At 35.5% G+C, this 23,943-nt stretch overlaps 1 protein-coding gene across 2 annotated transcripts in view; it reads left to right on the top strand.

The window, feature by feature from the left end:
- The window catches only part of LOC135222384 (polypeptide N-acetylgalactosaminyltransferase 2-like), a 285,956-nt gene extending 267,475 nt beyond the window's left edge, over positions 1-18,481 (top strand). For both annotated transcript variants that reach the window (XM_064260481.1, XM_064260474.1), the window contains 9 exons: positions 6,200-6,265; positions 9,763-9,884; positions 11,254-11,429; positions 13,080-13,183; positions 13,525-13,744; positions 13,961-14,171; positions 14,331-14,447; positions 14,599-14,769; positions 15,956-18,481. In XM_064260481.1, the coding sequence (XP_064116551.1) occupies positions 6,200-6,265; positions 9,763-9,884; positions 11,254-11,429; positions 13,080-13,183; positions 13,525-13,744; positions 13,961-14,171; positions 14,331-14,447; positions 14,599-14,754 (1,172 nt within the window). In that variant the 3' untranslated portion in view covers positions 14,755-14,769; positions 15,956-18,481. The remainder of the gene's footprint in view (positions 1-6,199; positions 6,266-9,762; positions 9,885-11,253; positions 11,430-13,079; positions 13,184-13,524; positions 13,745-13,960; positions 14,172-14,330; positions 14,448-14,598; positions 14,770-15,955) is intronic.
- Positions 18,482-23,943: the final 5,462 nt, after the last annotated feature.

The following is a 23,943-nucleotide window of genomic DNA, read 5'->3' as shown; positions in this document are numbered from 1 at the left end:
AGATAAATTCCCTCTCTCTCTCTCTCTCTCTCTCTCTCTCTCTCTCTCTCTCTCTCTCTCTCTCTCTCTCTCTCTGGGACCTGTTCAGTACTGGGTTTTGCGCCGTTGCCGAAATGAACGATGTCTTGCTTGTATTACTTTGCTTGCTCGAAAAGTCAAGGTGAGTTCCTTATCTGGAACGTTCCAGTTTCCGTTGAGATGTTTTTTGTTTGTTCATTATTGTATTTGTTTTAAAAATCATTATGGGTTAATTTTTTTTAGTAAATTATTCTTTCTATGGTGTTTTTTACTGAGTGAAACAAATGAGCCACAATCCATATTAATTTGGATATTAATATGTATATGTATGTTTGTACTACATAAACATATACATATACATAATTTGTTTTAATAATCATCATGGGTTAATTTTTTATTAAATTAATCTTTCTATGGTGTTCTTTACTGAGTGGAACAAATGAGCCATAATCCATATAAATTTGGATATTAATATGTACGTATATGTATGTGTACTTAGACATATATTTGTTTTATTAATCATTATGGTTAACTTTTTTATTAAATTAATCCTTTGTTAGTGTTTTTTATTGAGTGAAACAAATGAGCCATAGTCCATATTAATTTGGATATTAATATGTATATATATGTTTGTACATATACATATATTTCTACTCATAACTAAAGATTTTCCTGTCTTTTTTCGTGGTAATTGGTTATTACCGAATTTAAGATTTAGACAAAATAGACAAGAGACAGTCGTCAACTCTCTTAACCTCGAAGCTGGAATCAACCGCGACCATAGTCATTCGCCTCAAGAGCTTAAAAGTTTAGGAGCCACAGTAAACGTGGCTCCTAAACTGGGGAGAGAAAAGGTGTGAGGGGATTTCGGATTGGCAGCGCGGCAGAGGCAGAGCTAGAGGCAGAGGCAGAGGCAGAGGCGGTGTCGGTGGCATTGTTACTTCCAAAATCAATGGGACTTGGTTACTTGCGGGTCCTGGTACGTTTCCACTTACAGCGTTAAGCTTAGGGGGTACTTCAGTTGCTATTGCGATGAGAAATTATTGACTGGGTTCAATTGACTGACATTTTGAAGAATGAGTCCGTTTGACCCCTATTCGCGCCATTTTTTTTACCCATTTTTACCCCCTGCAATACAGCCGAATTGCAATGAATTGTCAAATGTGTCCATTGTTCATGCATAATGCACAATTGTATGCCATTAGGCTGCACATTTCACACTTTGAAGAAAAAGTCTTTTGGTATACCCGAGGGTGATAAATCTCCCTAAAAACTCCTGTTCCAAAGTGTCTGTTTTTCAACTTATGCCATCAATGCGACGAATTGTTGTGGTTGTCTGTACAGCTTATAGTGTCAGCGCGATGAGTTGGTATGCGTTTAACCTAGTGGTTTCGTTTTATCGAAATTCATTAAGTGGGTTTAAAGTTTGGGAATCCTTGGCGTATTGGATCCTAATTGTTATGGGGTTAATATCATAACTTCCTTTTGTCCGATGACTGTTACCTGTATGTCAAAAATGAATCTGATTCGTGGATTGGTCTCGGTAGTTCTCCTTGATGAGTGATTCCCTTGGTATTTCATTTCCTTTGTGAACTTACACCAAAAGCACAGACTGCAAACTCTGAGTTCCCGTTCTATGACATTGCACTAATGAGTTAAAAGTCTTTGTCTTATGCTTCTGTGCTCGTAACCCAACTCGCAAAATTTAAAGTTCGTGGGTACATGGATTCACGATCATCAAAAGACTTTTTCTTCAAAGTGAGAAATGTACAGCCTAATGGCATGCAATTGATCATTATATATGGAAAATTACCACATTTGGACAATTCATTGCAATTCGGCCATATTGCAAGGGGTCAAAAATGGCCCGAATGGTAAGGTTAGCCTTACGTGTTTTTTTGGAGGTCAAACGGACTTTTTCTTCAAAGTGAGATATGCGCAGCCTAATGGCATGCAATTGTTCATTATGCATGGAAAATTACCACAATTGGGCAATTCATTGCAATTCGGCCATATTGCAGGGGGTAAAAAAATTCGGCCATTAATATGAAGGTAGCCATGATGGCGCTTAGTTCTCAAATAAAATCCAAGTACCTGGGTACGTTGGGTGTAAAGGCATTGTGCTGAAATAGGAAAGAGCTCCATCGGTCGCGATTGCCGCAAAACCATTGACATAATATATAATATATATATAGATATATGCCACAGGCCGCAGTGTGATGGCCGTTGACTTGAAAGAGGGACAGCGAAATGCATTCGATCTACCTGAGGCGACAAGGTTTACCGCACACCGTGGAGCCATTCAGTTTTCTAATGGTCTTCGTATTTTCACGTCTGATTTTTGCTACTTTGTACCTTTTAATCGAAAGACCAGCCATGATAAAACGAGAGGGGAAATTCTTCCCAGGAACAAACAAAGAGAAGCGTTTCGTTTCTTAGATGATGTACAGAGCGGAAATAATTCTTGGGAAAATATAGCATATGCATCTCGTCTCCCCCTCGCTTGGATAACCTCACTCACTCGGAGCAGCATACCAGATCCATTCGGCTATAAGGCCTTATTCACAAAGAAATTAAAATAGAACGTCTAAGAAAATGCTGGGGGATGAGAGAGAGAGAGAGAGAGAGAGAGAGAGAGAGAGAGAGAGAGAGAGAGAGAGAGAGAGAGGGGTTCCGACATTTTTTGTTTGGTTGTTTTTAGAGCATCACATTTTACGCAGGTTAGTTGAACCTTTCAATTCTGGTACATATTTTGATGGACACAGAATACTGTAGAATACGGAGAGAGAGAGAGAGAGAGAGAGAGAGAGAGAGAGAGAATACTGAATTTTGTTTGTTTTTTGTAGGTTTCTCGTTATTCCCAACAATACTTTTCCTTATAATTTTTTTTATTTGTATCCATTTATCCACTGAATAAGAATGTTATAATTTCGCATGAGAGAGAGAGAGAGAGAGAGAGAGAGAGAGAGAGAGAGAGAGAGAGAGAGAGAGGTTGCATGATTGAAGCAGATTGCATGTGTGAAATTCCGAGGTGGGGGAAAAATGGGCTGAAACTAAAGTTGTGGTTACTGGAGGAATTTCCAAAACTTGGTGTCTGCATTCCTCAGACTGAAAGTCCCGCCGTCTTTTGACAGATGGTCGCAAGCTGACTAATAGTTACGACAGAAATTGTTGTGTGAGTAGTGCGATGAAAAGGATGATATTTACAACTACTACTACTACTACTACTACTACTACTACTACTAATATAATAATAATAATAATAATAATAATAATAATAATAATAATAATAATAATAATAATAATGGTGATTCCGCAAGTTCCCTTGCAGTGCCTGAAAAGTGACCAGAGAGAAGGTTGGTTCATATTTTAATATATCTCAAGTGGTTCGTTCTCTGTTGGGGATCTCCGTAGGGGGATAATGCCGTCAGCGAACCTCCTGCGGTGCACTGTAGGTATTATTTGAGGTTCTATGTAGCGTGCCTTCGGCCCCTAGCTGCAACCCCTGTCAATCCTTTTTACTGTACTTCCTTTCATATTCTTCTTCCATCTTACTTTCCACCCTCCCTTAACAACTTATTCATATGCAACAACTGTGAGGTTTTCCTCCTGTTACACCTTCCAACCCTTTTACTGTCATTTTCCGTTACAACGCTGAATGACCTTATAGGTACCAGTGCTCGGTCTTTGGCCTAAGTTCTTTATTCACTTCAAATCAATTCAATTCTGTTAGGGCCGTGTCCTTTAGTTCGTTATTTGATATTGCAAACATTTAAAGATCTTCAGTACTTAATATTTCTGTATAGTTTCACAAGGGCTAACGTAAATCACAAATGAGTTTTCTCTCTCTCTCTCTCTCTCTCTCTCTCTCTCTCTCTCTCTCTCTCTCTCTCTCGTTTGTGACTTTTGGTACGGCTAGTATTATTCTAGAGTGTATTGTTGCTAAGACGAACGCGCTATTGCTTTATCAAAATGAAGCGGAATCGTTGTAATCGAAAATACATAAAGGTCAAGAACGCCCACTCGTGTAATTCATCTCACGAGTCTATGAATCATGCTAATCATTTGTATAATTCTAAGGTACTTCCAACCCACGTTTCGTATAATCACTCTTGTTATATATTTTTCAAAAATGCGTCGTAGATACAGCCTTTCTTCTTCTTCTTCTTCTTCTTCTTCTTCTTTTTATTTTTTCTTTTTTTAGCTGGCACGGACTCTTGCTCCTGGAGCAGCCCGTAAAAACACCACTGCCTAGTTTTCAAAATACCATGACACTGAAAAGTCCCCTTCGTGTATCCAGGTAATGGACTGAAGTAAAGCAGTGCTTAGTAGCTACAGCGCCTATTTCTCTGTCATCTCGTTACTTATACGTATTTTTTTTTTATGTCACACCACACTATGTAATGTAAATGCAACATATATGAATAAGCTAGACGTGTGTTTAGTACAAGTAGAAAATGAAATTAATAGAGTAAGAAAAAAATTGCAAACAGAAGCACTAATGTGAGGCCTAATCAATATTGTGATTATTCCAATAATGCTACCCATGATAATTATGATGATACATAGGCAGGTAGTAGATCAAAGGCTCTGTTTTTGAATGAGTAGAGATATAAATGCAATTATAATGAACGACACTTGTCATAATTCACGTCGCTCCATGATTGGGTGGAAAGGACCCGACTGACCCCGAAGGCGACCATCCACAGACCTCCTCCTCCTCCTCCTCCTCCTCCTCCTCCTCCTCCTCCTCCCCTGCCTCGGAGAAAATGCCTGAATGAAGGAGGCGATGGCCAGGAACCGAGACTTATGGTTAATAAGCCTCCCGTTGAGGATCATGAGAGATTGGCCATTATCGAGAAGGTTATGATTGAAAGCTCGGCCATAAATCTTCGTCGTCATTATTGTCATTGATAATGAAGGCGAGGGGGCAATAAACTGATTGATAGACGGTGATTTTCGGACGGGAACTTAACGTGTAGCGAAGGCCGGTTAAGAGGTCGTCGTGGGCTGCTTCTGCGTCGGCGATTATAATAATTAGGGTGACGCTGGCTCGTAGATATAAATCATTCAGTCAGTGGGTTTTGACTGTTTTGGTTGTCTTACCTCGTTCTTGTGGTCAAGTTCGGCGAAGAATGGGAGGAAGTATTAGTAGGCTTTATTGTAAAATCACAACTTTTACGAAACTCGAATTTAATTTTTGGTAAAATGAGCTTCGTCGCATCCAAAAGGGTATTACAAATCGTTGTTATACGTTAATGCAGGTTTATGTATTTATTTATTTATTTATTTATTTATGTATTTATTTATTTATTTATTTATTTATTTATTTATTTATTTATTTATTTATTTATTTATTTATTTATTTATGTTTAAGGAAATAATGGTGAAACTAGGACATTATAATAAATTGTTCGAATTACTTATTCCCTTTCTGGGAAGACGACTAAAGAAGAAGAAGAATAAGCAAGAAATAGAAGAAGGATATGATAAATTATTTGTCGGCTTTGTTGACCGTCTTTGTTGGTAGCAATGTCTTTAACGATTCTCTCTCTCTCTCTCTCTCTCTCTCTCTCTCTCTCTCTCTCTCTTTGTACTTTACTTAGTGCATCGATATTTTATGAGACAGAGACAGCGAGAGTAATAATAGATGAACTAATTAGTAAGTGAAATATATTTATTAGTGGATCGATTGTTTTTCGGTTTTACGTAGTCCTTATTCACAAAGGAAATGGTAGTGCAAATAGGACTTTATGCTGTTTTTACAGGCATTATTGTATAATATGTATAAATTCCATCCATCCAGCCATACATTCATCTATACATCTATCCATCTATTTGCTCATTTATCCATCCATCGCCCCACCCATCCATCTATCCGTTCATTTATCCATCCATCTATTCGTTCATCTGTCTATCCTTCCACCCATCCATTTATCCGTTCATCCTTCCATCTCTAGCTATCTATCCGCCATCCATCCATTTATCCGTTCATCTATCCATCCATCTGTTCGTGCATCCATTCATCTATCTATCCGCCCATCCATCCATCTATCCGTTCATCCATCCATCTGTCTGTCAATCCGTCCAGCCATCCATCTAGCAATTGTCCAACAAAATCTATCCATTCATCCATCCGTCCGTCACGAGAAACTCACTTGCTCTTCTCTTTTTGTTGCAGCTCTCGACGGGGCAGAACTCGCAAAGATCCAGAAAGTTCGAGTCATAAGGAACAGTCAGCGTGAAGGTAAGTTAGAGGCATTTCCTTTTTGCAGTTTCTGCTGTAACTTAGGGGACTTGTTTTTGTTCTCAGGTCTCTTGCTCGTACGTTTGTAGATTCACGATGAGGCCTGAAAGGAACGACGAGATGATTTTAAATGTTATTATATGAGTGCATTAAACAAAAAATATAATTGGTGTTTCTAGAATTAACTAAAAACCGAATCTCCAAATCATATGATTCTTGTCGTCCATCTGAGTTTGTCATTGAACTGGAGGTCAAAAAAGCTATTTTTTTTTTATTTTAATCGTCTTTTTGTTGCCACCATTGTTTTTTTTTTTTTTTTTTTTTTTTGTTCATGATGTTTATGTTATGGCAACACTACTCGAATTCGAACAGAAAAAAAAATAATTCTCATTTCAATTAAAATTTGAATCGTTGTAATGGCATAGTGTGTGTGTGTGTGTGTGTGTGTGTGTGTGTGTGTGTGTGTGTGTGTGTGTCCCGCTTTTACCTGTAGACTAATGGTTCCCATAATTTGCTAAGCAAATGTAAACCTAATTTAATAGGCATACCGGGTATTCAGCGGTAACAATCAGGTTGTTGACAACCGAAATAAATGTACAAAGGCAAGGCCACCGATGTGGAGGACGGGTTGTTGAGCTCATGAAGAAAGCTGAATGAAAGAAGCACTCAACGCCATCTGTCGGTAGCCTTTTCCCACAATGTTACTTTGTTAGTTGTTTATTTTCTTTCTTTCTTCCTTTTTTGTGAATTTTCTTGTAGACTAAACGACGTATTGTCTACTTTTTTTCGTAGTGTACTTTTCTAAAGAGCCCAGCGATATTTTTCCCTCATTTCAGTATCGGAGAAGACGATAACAGTGAACGTTCTTGGCATCATCGTAGGATTGACAGACTAAGCCACACTTGGCCATAAGGCAGGAGTATAGTGTAGTCCATTTACTGTTTCCTATCTGTTAATGATAATGTAGGATATTGGCAAGTTTTGGTGAGGCTGAGGCTGATGACTAAAGTAACTGTATAGTAGTAGTAGTAGTAGTAATGTGATTGCTACAATTTTACTTCCCTGTTCTTCTTATTTAAGAACATTCATAGCGCAGCCTCCCTTTGGCCAAAACGTATTGCGAAAACTGAATGAATCCTACGTTTAAGGTTCCCTGATAAGAAAAAAAGGACGGAGAAAATGATAGCATCAACAAGGGTGAGTGAAAACCTGAAGGCGATGAGATTTCGTTCTGTAAAAGTTCAGTCGGGTGTCGGTGTATCAGAACAGTGGTTATTCAGTCTCTCATTTTATTGGCAATATTTATTTCCAATATGGTGACCGAAGCGAGGTCGTTTCTCTCTCTCTCTCTCTCTCTCTCTCTCTCTCTCTCTCTCTCTCTCTCTCCAAAAATCAAGTGAAAAATGCATCCGAGGTCCCTCTCTGTGCTGTGTGACAGACATGCATTAGTAGATTAGTGTATAATGTTCATGTTGGAGAAATTTTTTGCAGTTCAGTTTTAGCAGTAAATCTACTTCAATCAAAATCCAATTACTGAGGAAAGGCTTTAAAAGCTCTTTGTAGCAAGAGCCTCAGGGACGCTTTCTAGTTACAGTATCGCATTTTTCTCTGTATTCCAATTGACAGGTTTTCGTATTAAGTTTGTTTACATTTTCGCTTTTTGTATTGATATGTAATTTCCTAGATTTATCCTCGGGTTTTTTTTAAGGAAGTAACCTTTTCGACTTGTTTGAATAAATAATGATAATAATAAATAGCTCAGGAACTTTAAATAAATTCATGGCAATCGACTGAATGGTTAATAAATCTGTCATTGTTTGATATTGATCTATATCTATCACAAGATTGATTTGATGTCATATGAATGTGCAGGTTGATGAATAAATGATGATAATCAGGAATTCAGGAACCCTTGATAAATTCATAGCAATCATCCACCTAATGTTAATAAATCGACCGGTCTTTGATATCGATAAGTCTATCACGAGCTTGAGATATAGTCCGGCATACTGGGAGAAATAAAACCTCTCACGTCTTCTCATTTTACGCGTTCATTTAATCCTTCTTTTTTTGTATTGAATTCGCAGTCCTGGTGGTGGCGTTTTCACTATTTGCTCTTCCTGGGCTCAACTTGCCACCGTAAAAAGACCCCGAGGAGGTTACTAATGAAAGGCCGGGAGTTTCGAAATAGAATTACCTCCAGAAAGTTTGCTTGTTCGCTTCTGGCTTCTGGTGATGGGCAGGAAGTGAATCGTGGAATTTTCCGTAACTAGGGAGATTTTTTTTTTCTTCTATAGCAATGCATCATCAATACGAGACTGTCTCAAAGCATAAGATTATGTGTGTGTGTTTGTATGTATATATATCCGATAATCCTAGATTATCTCTTTGATTTTTACCCTTTTGACAATTAACCATCTGGTATTTTTTATCCTTCTGCTTTCCTGGTAATTTTCTTTCCAGCTGCATTTCATTCGTTCTTCGACAATATCTTAATAAGGACGAAAGGGCTTGCATTTCTGCCTATCGTTTTCCTGTGGTATCCACTTATATATATATATATATAATATATATATAGATATATATATATAATTTAAGCGAATACCACAGGGAAATGACAAACAGAAGTTTAGTGTAATATGTTTCACTCTTTCCCTTACGATAAATTTTCTTCTTTTTTTACGCCCATTCTTTTTTTTATTTATTTATTTTTTTTTTTACACTGCGTATTATGTAACCTCTTCTTTCATTCATCTTACCATCATCCGTTACCTATACTCGCAAATACTGATCTGAAGCAACTGCTTCAATTTTTCCATTTTCCTCGGCTCCATCATCTATTTTACCAGTTACTATCATCAGAACCTTACTCTTGATGATTACATTTACTAGAAATATCAACCATCTGCAAAATCTCAGTTGTGTTGGCGATTTCTTTTTGACCCACATCGCACTGTATGATCATCAGTAAACATCAACCGTCCTCCGTTCGATTCACGGTTCATTTTTAAATTTTTATTATATCCCTATAGCTTTTCATTTAAATCTAATTTCCTTTCTCAGACCTCTCGCAGCATCGCCCCGTCCACAAATTTATTAAATGGTCATGGAAACGACACTCGTGATTCTGAGCCACTTTCGAACTAAGTTATGTTCTGCAAATTCTCACACGCACACATACATACATAATACATTATATATATATTTATATGTATATTATATATTATATATATATATTATATATATAATATATATATATATCTATATATATATATATAGAGAGAGAGAGAGAGAGAGAGAGAGAGAGAGAGAGACTAGCATCTTCTCGTGCCGTAGATTTAAGCTGATGAGAAACAGCCCCAAACGCCTCTTCATATTTATATGGGGGGCGTGCGGTGCCTGGGCCGGCGCCTGATTTGCATACGGCACAGCGAGGAATAATGGCCGTTTCTCTCTGCTTGCCTGCCATTGATTCGACGTTGCTCTCCTCCCGGCAGGTTTGATGCGATCCCGTGTGCGCGGTTCGGACGCCGCAACGGCCCCCATTCTCACCTTCCTGGATTCGCATTGCGAATGCAACCAACACTGGCTGGAGCCGATGCTGGAAAGGGTGTCTGAGGTGAGGCCTGGGAACTTTGATTGCCCTGTTGGCTTTTTCTTTTTTCTTTTTTTACTCCATGATTTATTCAGAGTATTGCCATGGCTTCTTGGTTTATATGCTTCTAAATTGATAGATTTATCCAGAGTATTGTCATGATTTCTTATCAAAATCTAGAGATAAATAATTATATCATTCAATTGTATTTTCAGTATAAATGATTTTGTAAGGGATGCTTGTCTCATCGTAAAACAATATTTTGATTTTCTTTTACTTATTGAAAGGTGTAACAAACTACTCACTCTGTATATTTGTAAAATACTTGACTAAATATGTAAATCTTATAAAAAATATATATTACCCAGCAAAAGACATATCGAATAGAAATGAATTTATAAATCATTCTATTATTAAAATTAGTGGAAAGAAAAGTAGTGTTCTTAGTATTACGGCTGAAGAATCTTTATAAAGAATTTCTGAGTCAGCTGAAATATAAACATTTTATGAAGAAATTACTTTGCTTATCAGCGTCGATGACAACAGTTGTTACGACTTGATCTTACAGTAGAAATTAAGAAGACATTGAATCTGACCAATACTGTTTAATTTTCGCTCGGTAAAACGAACTCATTTCACCAAACTCTAACAGTGAAGTGTGACAACTGGCCGCGGAAAACACTTCACATTTAAAGTTTGGTGAAATGGGGTAATTTTACCAAGAGAAAATTAAATAGTATTGATCAGATTCAATGTCTTCTTAATTTTTAATGTAAACTCTATTCGTAACAACTGTTGTCATCGACACTGATAAGCAAAGTAATTTCTTCATTCAATGTTTATAACATTTCAGCTGACTCAGAAATTCTTTATAAAGATTCTTCAGCTGAATTACTAAGAACACTACTTTTCTTTCCACTAATTTTGATAATAGAATTATTTATAAGTTCATTTCTATTCGATTTGTCTTTTGCTGGGTAATACATATTTTGAGATTTACATATATATATATTTTTTTATAAGATTTGAATATTTAGTAAAGTATTTTACAAATATACAGAGTGAGTAGTTTGTTACACCTTTCAATAATCTAAAAAAAATCGAAATATTGTTCTTGCGATGAGACAAGCATCCCTTACAAAATCATTCATATTGAAAATACAATTGACTGATATAATTATTTCTCTCTAGATTTTGGTAAGAAATCATGACAATACTCTGAATGAATCTATCAATTTAGAAGCTTATAAACCAAAGAAATCAGTTCATTTCAGAAACCTTTTTCACAGTTGTCATATTAATATTCACGACTTGAAAATATAGCTTAAAGACTTCTTGTCGTGTACCCACAATCCTCCATTATGAATTATTTCATCCCTGTGTATTTTGGCAGGACCGGACCCGCGTTGTGTGTCCGATCATAGATGTGATCAGCATGGACACCTTCCAGTACATAGGAGCCTCGGCGGACCTGCGCGGCGGCTTTGACTGGAATCTGGTCTTCAAGTGGGAATACCTATCGAGTGACGAGAAGAAGAAGAGGCAGAAGGATCCAACGCAAGTGATAAAGTAAGAGAGAGTCGATCGTTTGTTCTAACTAACATCAGTCTTACTACGTGACGTTTCCCTGTCAGTCTTAGGGGTCGGATTTTTATGTCAGATTAGCTTGAACTGGCAAATTATAAAGTAGTAATCAGTCGTGGGGTTCTGACTGTTCATCAGTCTTACTACGTGACGTTTCCCTATAAGTCTGTGGGATTTTGATATTGTGTCATGATAGCTTGGATTGTTGACAAAGTTCTGATGAGTTGGAAAACGTTACGAAACGGGTAAAATTATGAAATAATAGTTATTTTATGATAATGTTTTTTGTGTAACTAGGTCATTCAATTCCAACAATCGTCAGAATTTGTCTGGAAGATAAAATTGGAAAATATTGACTGGGATTTTGTATTTAATTGCAGATATTCTCGAATGGACATAAATAGTTTCATATGCATTCTGTTATGAGCCATGAGTAATTTGATAAAATTTATTTTATTTGATGAGATTTTAAGTACTCTCAACAGTTTAGTAAGACTATCAAAAGAATTCTTGAAGTACTGTAGCCGAACTGATCGAGTACATTTAAAACACTAAGATGAAAATAAAATCAAGCAGCTTAGCTTTATCACATAAGAATTTGAGTTTCAAAAGCAAATGGAAAGATCTTGCAGAGGTGTGGTTTACTTAAGGAATCGTGTCTGGGATTTAAGTGAAGTGTAGACGTTCAATTCCAACTAATTATAACGGCTGAAGTTGTTGAGATAAACTGCTTGCATAGTATATGTGGCGTAAGAACAGCAGAAGATGACAAATGTGGAAAGAATGGAGGGTCATAAAAAAGGCAATAAAAAGAAGAGGCCTCAATACTCAGGGCACTTGTGAATTTTAGCAAAAAAGTTTTGAATAGTGCAATGTATATGTACGGGTTTGATGTGCTGCTAATGAGCCCTCTGTTTAGGTGGTTAAAGTGGCTAATTTTGTGTTAATTCTCTGTACAGGGAGTTCAAAGATAATTTAGTCCTTAAAGTATTAAAGTATAAACATAGCTGTAACCTTGAGTTTTCTTTCACTTTGGAGCCAATCCCATATTATATACGTATATATATATATATATATATATAGATATATATATATATATATATATATATATATATATATAATTCTTGGTGGCAACATATTCTGTCTATATCTTACACATTAATTCTGGTTTCAGTGTAATTATATAGTATTATTTTATATATATATATATATATATATATATATATATATATATATATGTATATACATATATATATACATATATATATATATATATATATATATATATATATATCTATATAATAGTACTATATAAAATTACACTAAAACCAGAATTAATGTGTAAGAAATAGACAGAATATGTTGCCACCAAGAATTTCTTTAGATATCTGTTTAAAACTTGATGTCCCCCTTAACACTATCAGTATGTATTACGTATCTCTGTGTGGGTATTGAAAATGGTACAAATGTGAAACGAATGTGAATTGTATCAGACCTTTGTTGTGGAACTTTGGAGGATAATGCTTTACGTGATTGGATAGGTATTTCTTTTATCTGTCATTAAACAAAATATGCATTCTGGTCATTTTTTCATCGTTTTTTGGTAACGTGTTTTACGCATGTTTCGCATTACAGGACACCAATGATTGCTGGAGGTTTATTTATGATTGATAAATCATACTTCGAGGAGCTCGGGAAATACGACATGGCTATGGATATTTGGGGTGGTGAAAATCTTGGTGAGTTATTTTAGGGACATGCCAGATTTGCAAAACATATTTTATTCTTTGAATGAAGCAAATGGTATTTATTTTTTTCCCAAAGATTTGTATGTGAAAAATAGAAAAATCGGGAGCTTGTAAGATTTCTTGCAGTCACTATTTGGCTTCACCCTTTTGAGCTTCTTGTTTGGCTATTATTTCTAAATAACTTTATAAAATTGATAATTGGTGAGAAGCCATATTGCATAAGCAAATCAACCAATTCCAAAGAGCTTTGGACAGACCATATCATTTACATCAAACATCTAGTCTCTTTTTTATTACGTATTTCAACTTACAGTGTCTCCTTTCTTTTCAAGAAATATCATTCCGGGTGTGGCAGTGTGGAGGCAGCTTGGAGATCGTCCCCTGCTCAAGAGTTGGTCACGTATTCCGGAAGCAGCATCCTTATACGTTCCCTGGTGGATCGGGCAATGTCTTTGCTCGAAACACACGTAGAGCAGCAGAGGTTTGGATGGATGATTACAAGAAATATTACTACTCGGCCGTTCCTCTTGCCAAAAGTGTCAATTATGGAAAGTAAGATACATGCTTTCTTTTGTAGCGTAATATTACATCATAATGGCATTGTACAACAACATATTTCATAAAAGACAGTAAGAAATACAGTAATAAAAGTATCTGGTTAGAAAATACAGTGCAGGAAAAGACAATTCAAGCTTTAGCTGCCATGAAATTAAATATGTCTCAAAAAGTAATGCTTCGGTTTCATAATTTTCAATATCTCTTTGACAGTATCCAGAGTCGTATTGAACTGCGGAAACAGCTTAAGTGTCACAATTTCAAATGGTACATGGATAATGTATACCCAGAATTGAAGGTCCCTGATGCAGCTCATTCTACCTTCGGCGTCTTCAAGCAAGGACTCAAGTGTATGGATACCTTAGGCCACAGAGCTGAAGGCAGCATAGGCCTTTATGCATGCCATGGCACAGGTGGCAACCAGGTAAGGAAGAACTTATTATTTCTCATGTACCTGAGTCACTAGTACATACTAAGCATGTGTATGTGTACATTTGTGTATACCTAAGGTGTTCTCTTTTAAGTAGTTTTTTTGAGAGGTAATGATCTATATATATGTTGTTGATTCATCTTTTCATTTCAGGAGTGGTCAATAACCAAGGACCAGTTGATCAAACACAGCGAACTCTGTTTGACTCTCCCAGAACCAAGGGCTGGTGTGACTCTTATCTTGGAACCCTGTCAAAATAATGATCTTCAGGTATGTGAATATTACATCCATTCTTATTGTATACTAAGTGAAATGTAGAATTACAAGAAATTTGTCCTTAAGTTGCATCTAGTATAATTTTCCATTATTTGATTAGCTTTGCTTTTTACAGGTCAATGTAAATCCTTTTTTTTTATTTCAGAGATGGGTTCGCACAGATGGTGACCGCATGATCAAGTCAGAAGGGCATAATCTCTGTATTGATAGTGTCAGAGAAAAGGTGGCAGGGTTGGTTTCAGAACGTTGTGACAAAACTATTCTCTCCCAGAGATGGACTTTTGTAGCCAATAAATCCTAATATTTGGACATGGATGTGAGTTAAGTATCTTTTCTACACATTAATTACTCCTTTATATCATCTAATTTCACACTTGCCCACATTTTTTTTGTATCTTGCACTTTCTAGCATTTATTTAAGACATTCCTGATTACATATACATATTTAGGTACCCACTAAAGATTGAGTCCCCTTACTATGTCCAACAAAATGTTGTCAAAGTAGGTAACTGGTGAGCCAGCATAGAGTCATATTTTCTTAGATATACTGCATGTAAGGACCATTTCCAGATGAATGCAGACAAAATGCCATGACTTTTCTAGAGAATCATCAGTCTTTCAGATAATATCGTCAAACGAAGTACTGTACTACTTCAGTCTTTTCTAGTGTGCCTGCTGCCTGTTTTTTTTTTTTTTTTTAAGTAAAGTTTGCTACCTCCACCTTGACAAATAGTCCCAGAATTCCCCGGCACTTGATGTTTTAGAGTACATAGACGTAACTCCCTAGAGCCCAAAAGCCACTGATTTCAAACCTAAGTAAATTGACCACCATGCTGGCAAATCAGAACCTACATTTTTTCAGCTTGATAACTGCTCAGAGAGCTTGATGCCTTTTTATTTGTGTGAATACTTTTCATTGCTGTTTTGGCAAGTCATAGTCTTTGCTGTTGCAAGGCTGCAGATTGCTCATTTTTGCCAGCAACCTGCTCTACCTGTCTAGTATTTTAGATGAACTTGACCTATAAACTTTGTGCTGGGCTAAACTGTATCTAGGATTGATTATGAGTGGTATTAAATTTCTTATAAATTTCATATAAATTTTGTTTTGTGTAAGTTACCCATGAAGACTTAAATATAGTTGAACTTCTTGGGAGCCTATTTTCTATCAAAACATTTCAGAACACAATCAAACGCAGTTATCAGTGTATCATTACAGAACACAATCAAACGCAGTTATCAGTGTATCACTAAAATACTGTATGTACTTGCAAGTGTGTGGAACATATTTTGGGGATACTAGAACATGCTGTTAGTTTTGATTTAAAGATTTTTTAAGTTAATTTGAAATTTAAGTAAGTGATATATCTAATTCATGGGTGAATTCCCATACAGAGGTAAAATTGTTAACTACATAAAGTGCATCAGAGTTGTGTATACTGAAATAAAATTCAGTGCTTATAATTTACTTCATGTACATTAATGCTGTGTTTCTCTACTTTCAGGAAATTTTGTTCTGAATATGACATTTGGAATACTGTAGTTTTTAAGTGAGCTTTCTTGAAACTCAGCAGTTACAACAACAGAATCTATGTGGCTCTGGAAGAATTATTTCTCTTGAAGACACATGTGTTAGGGAAATTTTCCTATGAGTGAAGTTGAAGCATTCCTTTTAAAATGCATTTTTTTTAAATTTTCAGTTGTAGTCGCTTTCTTTCTCTATAGGTGAAAAACAGTGAGAATCACTTCCTAGTGTTCCATTTTCAAGTTGGGAAAGTCATTAAGAATCTTTCGTTGTTTGTGTATTGCTGGCTGTGGTGTCATGCATAAATCCCCTGCCCATATTCCCATGACAAGAATGAAGTGAACTTTTGTATATTAGTTGGTGACATGAAATTCAATTGTGATGCCTATTGATGTCACTCAGTGATAGCAGCCTAAGAGACTGCTTGATGTGATAATGCTGATTACAGACTGCTTTTACCTCAGATAGTGGGAGACCATTATATACAGTAACACTGCTACAGAGAAGTTGCTGCCATTATTGCTGATGTGGAAGTTACCCAAAGCCATTTTTATTTAGTCTTGGATGAACTGACCACATTGCAATTGGTGACATTAACTTTATAAATGAAATGAACTCTTTTTGATTACATGACTGAAGTGCAGTCTGAGTAGTTCTGAAAATTTTGAAATAAGTATTCAAAAGCAACCTCAGTCGACTGTAATAGTGAAGATTTTGGTACATTCGATGAAGATACAGCACATTCATAATTAAAAGCTGAGTAAAGATGTGAACTCTATACCAGGTGTATAGTGTTTTCAGTATATATTTGAAGTACGTATACATAGAGGTGTATATGTTTTAGCACAGAAGCAGTTGTTAAAGTGGTACACACATGACTCACTTCTTTGTAAAAAGTTTTAGTTATTGTACAGTAGTTATGCACTGCTGGCCAGGGCTGCTCCTTTAAGATACAAGCTTGAAACATGCACAGAAAGACAAAAAGATTGTTATTTTTCTCTAATGAAAAAGGCTGTAAGATTGTTACCTAAAATGAAGAGGTGTACTTCAACTTAAGGAGGCTATTGTAGTTGTTATAGAATAGAAGGTAAGTACCCAGAACTTTAGACTTACTACAAGCAACTCTTACAGTGATGTGAAAATAGTAAGCAATCCACTGTGCTGCATTCAACACTGCTTGGTTGACCACCGTATCATAGAGCTGTACAATAATGTAAATACTGTAGTTATTAGTGAGCATCTGTTATTCTAGTCCATTTCCAACCTTCACGAATAATGCCTTTCTAATGTTTCTTGTGCTGGTGCTGCCATGAAGAATTTGAACACATAAACAAAGGTTTGTGCAGAGCACTATTCACACACACACACACACCCAGTACATATGAGTACATTGCTCATACATACAAACACAGACGCACACTTGAAATCACCAGAAAACATAATATATATATGTACGTATATGCAGATGAGCCTCAGGGAAAAATGAAACACTGGGATATTTGCTGACCGGATTTACCTTGAGTTTTCTAAGACATTTTCAAAAGTTACTGGTACATTGTGGTAGAATTCAACAAATATGAGTTAGAGTGATAGGAGAAACAAGGATACAGACTGTGGAAGAGATAGTTACCACTGTTTAATAGAAAAAAAAAAGAGAGAAACAGTAAATTCATTAGTGACAGAGGTCAGTGATCCATTTACAAATCTGGTGAGCCCACTAGCTTAAGTAAACAAGGATTGTAAATGGTGCTAATGAGTTTTGTGCTCCTTCTTCTTTAATTTATTTATATCTTCAGATGGGAATATTTTCCCTAATGTCTGCATATTTATTTGTACTGTCACTCCAGCATCTATGTTGTATCTATCAACCACTATGCATCAGTCCGCTTAAAGATATCATAGGAAAATAAAGCCAAACTGGTCAAGATGGATACTCGGGAATTTCATTTTACTTGTGATGCATTAGCATATTCTAGATGAAATCCAGCATTAAAGTTCTTATTTATAGCATGAGTGGGATTTAAAGCCAAGAACTCTGCTGTATAGTACTACATGGCATTGCTCTACCACTGAGCTCCAGGAGCTTTGAACTTTATCATATTCAACTCCTATAATACTACTGAAATATAGCAGCTTTTGTGAATAAGTAGCAAATGTAAACTCCATTGAAAGTGTACAGGGGAAATATTCCAAATTGCAATATAGCTGGAGAACTACATAGTAATATAAAAAAAAACCCTAATTCACTTTATATTCATGTGGGTCTATGCATCATCAAGTAGTGATGCAAACCCACAGGAAGTTCTGTACCTGCACTGGTAGAAACTCAGAGAACTACAAATTTACAAACCTAAGAGATTACCAAATTTGATTTGGATGATGTATTACTGAACATGAAACAGTAATAACAAATACCTCCAGTGCAGTGCTTGATTCAGTATTTTATTTTAAAGCACTTCAGGAAGTACTACACACATTCAAGTAAGTTGATGTTTTATATATATATATACATATATATATATATATATATATATATATATATATATATATATATATATATATATATATATACGTATATATATATATGCACATACATACATATACATACAGTATATGTGAATGTGTTATGGAGCTCTACACAGGTGTAAGAGGTGATACTGTTAATAGCAAGAAATCTTTATAAATTTGGTACTTTCTGAACATAAATGATACAATGTATAAATAATATTACACCATTTGAAAAGTTGAAGTAAAGAACTGTATTCCATAACTAACGATGTTCTGGCTAAATGTAGTGTTTCTGCTAGTCATGGTTTATCAAGGAATATAGCCCAATTGTATAAAGCCATTCATCTGGTGTGTGTTATTTGTTTCTGGTGGCTCAGTGCATTAATGCATTGTTCATTTGATGCAGAAGGTTGTCAGTTTATATCCAACCTTAGGCAGATAATTACAATTATTGTAGATTATTTTGATGGGACCACTGCTTAGGCATGTGAAAAAAAATCTGAGATTGGATGTACAGTGAATTAGACGTTTGTTGCTTTGCCATATATGTCTCCCTCCATACTATTCTCCATACATATTAATGATGGTATTAGTCCATGGATCATTAAAATTTTTGTCAGTCTTAATATCCCTTTCAAGTATGCAGACCTGTGCAGTGTAGTCATTATGCAACAAGATCAATACTAAAATATGAAGTTTACTACAAAAAGTAATTTTTTACAGTATTGGTATGTTATATCCTTATCTGATTATATCCTCATTTCCTTTTGAATAATCAGAACTTGTGTAAAGCTAAAACATGAGTGTTGGTTGGTAGGATATAAATGCCATGTAACTTAAGATATATGTAACATAAGTAAATTGTATTGTAATATACTAAATATTCTCTTTTCCTTGGTTTGAATAGAATTCTCTCTTCATATAATACTTGTTTTTGGAAAGATTTAATTATTGTTTTATATTAATGATTATGATTATTCATGCTTCATAGAAGTTTTAATGTTAAGCAATGTTTGTGAACCAAAGATGTTTTCTTCTTCCAACTGGGAAAGTTTTGGAATGAAAAATGACTGAATAAGTGAATAAGAAAATTTTATATTGTATGCTTGAATGATGATTGTGATATGAGATGAACATGAAATGTAAAACTAAAAAAAAAAGACATGGAATGTATTTACATGTGCTTCCGCTTTTCAGTATTGTTAAGTTTACAACAATGCCCAGCGCAAATAAGGAATAAGAGTTAAAGAGAGGGCAAAATTATCCCAGAACACAGGATTCTGCCAGATTCTGTAATTTAAGTTTCTGTTCATGTAAAGGCAGCTATTACTCTTTCTTCCTTTTTCAGAACTTTTGATTACAGAATATGTTTTACCTGTAAAATTGGGGTGACCAAGTCTGTAAACTGGCTCATGTTTCAAGTGGACCATGTAAGGAGAAATTTTAAGGTATAAAGATTTACAGACCAATTTGTTGGTAGAGAATTCTTTGATAATTTGCTTCCTTCTCATTACCTTTTTGTTATGGTAAATTATTTTTGTATATGCAGGAACAATTAAGGGTATACCACTTTATGTTAATAGGTTGGTACTGTAACTGTGAAACATAGCATTAACTCAGTTTCTTTGGTATTCCTATACACTAGTTCTGGGAGCAAGTAAATTTATCAGGGAAAGCAGGAAAATTTTCTTTGAAATATACTATGAACCAACCTAATACAGGCGGTCCCCGGGTTACGACGGGGGTTCCATTCTTGAGAAGCGTCGTAAGCAGGAACATCGTCAAAAATCCTAAGAAAACCTTACTTTTAATGCTTTGGGTGCATTGAAAACTATGTAAACTGCATTCTTATGGCATTTTTCATCAAAAGAACCTTCAAATATTTATTATTTTGCATTTTTGGTGTCATATTTCATCTCCCAGATGAGCGTTGTAGGCGTCGTAACCCTGGAAATAACGTCTATTGACAAGCGTCGTAACCTCGGAACGTCGTAAGCCGACACCGTCGTAACCTGGGGACTGCCTGTAGTCTTTTTTTACACAGAAATTAAACTGTTTAAGTATGCACTGTACTGTTATTATACCTCCACTAATGTATGATATGCATTAGTTTGCACATAAATTTGGCTCTATCATGAAGCTTCAGAATTGGATTAATTTTGAGAAGAAAAGCAGTTTAGCATTATTATTTAGTTCTGGACACCAGTATCTGGACATTGTTACACTGATGAATTAAGGAAACACCAGAACTCTAGATTTGTATCCATCATCAGAATTTGAATTTGTTAGCTCCCATTATTAGACCTGATGTTAAGCCTGAAAATAGCTAAAAAATGCTGAACTAGTGTTTTTGTTTTTCCTTCAAAATGTATGTTACATTATTCATTGCTCAGTCACATTCATTGATGGTTTTACAGATATGTAAATTTCAAGATGAAAAGGTTTTGGAAATGATGGTTTTTCTTCTGTCTTCAATTAGATAAGTCAGATTTTATTCTTCTTTTTGGAATTCTGAATTAACATTTTTTTTTATATAGAAGTATTTTGTCACAATGAAGCTCTTAAAATCACATTCGGTCAGTCTCTTGCCACAAGAAAAGTAGTGAGTAGTAGTATCTGATTACAGCATAATCTGCACTTTGATGATGGTGGTGAAGCATTGTGAGAAGGATTTTAATCTGTACTATGAAAGGAGATGTTACTTGTATACTTGAACTGAAAATTTAAGTAGCCATGATGTTAACATAAGTGGTTTAATATACTTTTAGTGTAAATGTAAATACAGAAAGGATGCATTTCACTGCAGATTCAGTTGTTATTGTTAGTGATGAGTGTTTTTTTTTTCAAATGTGTTTACTGGGCACAAAATTCAAGGTTTTGTAGTTGTATATTTGATTGAGTTGAGGATTATATATATTTTTTCTATTTTGGTTCAATATTATTTTAGGAATTTTTATAGTATTTCCATGCTATGATCTGAGAAATTTTGACAATGGTAAGGCAACAAATGCATAGTTTTTTTGGTGCTATGGTTAGGAAGGAAATAGTACAGGTGCATGAATATTTAGAACTTAAAATTCCTTTCCTCTTCTGAAATCTCTTAAATTATGTGTAAGAAACTAACATCTACTATTTAAAATTGATGTTGGGTGTCAGTTAGGGGACACTTACAAAGAAGCTTTTATCAGCTGACAATGGAATGCCGCAGCATTAACCGCTGTAAAGTCCTTTTTTTTAAGGTATGACATAAGATTTATGCATAGGATCAGTAGCTGTGTTAATCTTCATTAAAATCTAGTAGGGCTAGATCAGAGATTTCGTATTTTGAGAATCTGTGTCATATTTAAACATTTTAAACCACAAGCTAGTGTGAGATAGAATTATCTTCCGTAGATGGAAGCTGGGTTTGTTTTATGCTAAACTACAAAAGGAAACAGTGTTGAAGAGGACAATTTTCTGAGCATGTAAATTGTGTGTTAAATTTGTAATTAAAGTATTTTTTGGATATATTTGTGTAATTTTTCATAAAAGTTGACTAAACCTCCCAAGGGCTGTAAATTAGGTTTGGGAAGTGTGACACTTTCAGGTTAGAAAGATTATTAGCTTTGAAGAGCTGTAAAAGATTACACTTAACACCCTGCAAAGAGAGGATTGTATCAAGTTGTAAATGACTATGATGAAGAAAAAGAATTTTATTCTACCAACAACCTTAATGAAATTTCAATGATGATGATGAATGATGACCTCCCTTGCATCAAGGGAGTTTCTGTGTTCAGATCAGATCCTCTGCTAAGAAATGTAACTCTGCTTTTACAGAATGGCTTGTATCTCGATAGGATAATATTACCTCGGCATGACTTCAATTTTTGTAGAATAATCATACCTTCCTATTTTCAATGTGGAGTTATGTTTTTCAAGTTTTCATTGGAAGTGAAGCATCTAATACTGTATGATAGAAGTCAGTGCATTTGCCTGCTAGGATTAGATATCTTTGTCAAATTATCTAGAACATAGTGAGAAGGATTATACCGTATAATTGTTTATTTTGCTTTGCAGAATATATAACTATTTAATGTTTCACTTGCAACTGTGATGAATATTTGTTTACTTGTACAGTATAGAAAATACAATTTGTTTTAATATTTATAGTTTTTCATTTCCTGTCCTTTAGCTCTGCAAATAGAGCTGCAGTTCTTACTAGATGATATGCTGGTTGAACAGTGGATGCCCATCCATCCAGTCATCTTCCATCTTACAAGCAATTAGAAGTTATGAGGTGCAGTGCCGAAGGCTAAGAAAAACCGTTCACATCAGTAAATTTCTGTTGGCTTCATTCCAGAGAAGCCAACAACACCTGTAGGAAAAGTACCACTCAAAGAGGATGAGATTACGCTATATAATTGTATATCTTGAAAGGGCATTTGGCACAGTACTGAGACAATTAATGTAAAGGGCATTAAGAGTGCAAAAGGTACCAGAAAGGCTCATGAATGGCTTTGACTTGAATCTACGTAGGTAGTTTCTATGGAACTGGTACGGAGATTCAAGACAACCAATAGGAGGAGCTGGTCATTATCACTCCTCTCTCCAAAAGTGTCCTCAAGACATGAGGAGGCTTGATCGTCAGCAGTGTTCAAAGATGTGTAATTGACATATTGGTAGTATATGTGGGGTTTAAATTTCCTGTAAGACTTCTTCAATGCAACCAATGGAAAAGTTTGCAAAGAGAACAACTAAGGGGAAGCCCATTGCAATACTACTCATCTGTTAATACATCTTACCCACTGGGCATATGAAGTGGACCTTTATGTGACAAATGCCAAGAAGAGCCTCCATGGCATCCTTTGGGATGCTGATAAGAGATAGGGAGTCATCTTTGTACACCTTTCAGATGATGTAGTTAATAGTTCTGTTAACTGGCACACTCTTGAATATGGATTCAGTGTAGAGAGAAGCCATGTAACCTTTGCTGATACTGCTACAGACAAGATAAAAAATTCTGTAGAGGAAAGTAAGTACTATGTTTCAGAGACTGCTGTCTTTCTCTTCAGGTAGGTAATGAATCAAATCATTACCTACCTGAAGAGAGAGACAGCAGCAGTCTGAAATATAGTACTTACTTTCTATATTTTGGTGTTTTTATGGGCTCCTTATATTAGATGCATAATGATGATCGTTTTCCGGTTTTATTTTTGGACGGGCTCACATTGGACCTCAATTTGAACCATTCAGCACTTAGGCTAGTGAAAAGAAGGAGCTGTAGTGGTTAGACAACAAGAACAAGAGATCCAGAAAATAAACGAGATGAAGCACACAGATCTGAAGGTGGAACTAGAAGAAAACCCTACAATTGTAATGAGAAATAGCAGTTAGAGAAGCTGGACAGCCATATTAAAGAGAGGAAGTCGGGATGGGGGTAAAACAAACGGGTAAACAATGGGTGCAGTTAGAGACCAATGG

This window comes from Macrobrachium nipponense, chromosome 20, assembly GCF_015104395.2.
Source record: "Macrobrachium nipponense isolate FS-2020 chromosome 20, ASM1510439v2, whole genome shotgun sequence".
NCBI lineage: Eukaryota > Metazoa > Arthropoda > Malacostraca > Decapoda > Palaemonidae > Macrobrachium > Macrobrachium nipponense.
Note: the sequence above shows the minus strand (reverse complement) of the source record. Positions and strands in the feature narration are given on the sequence as shown.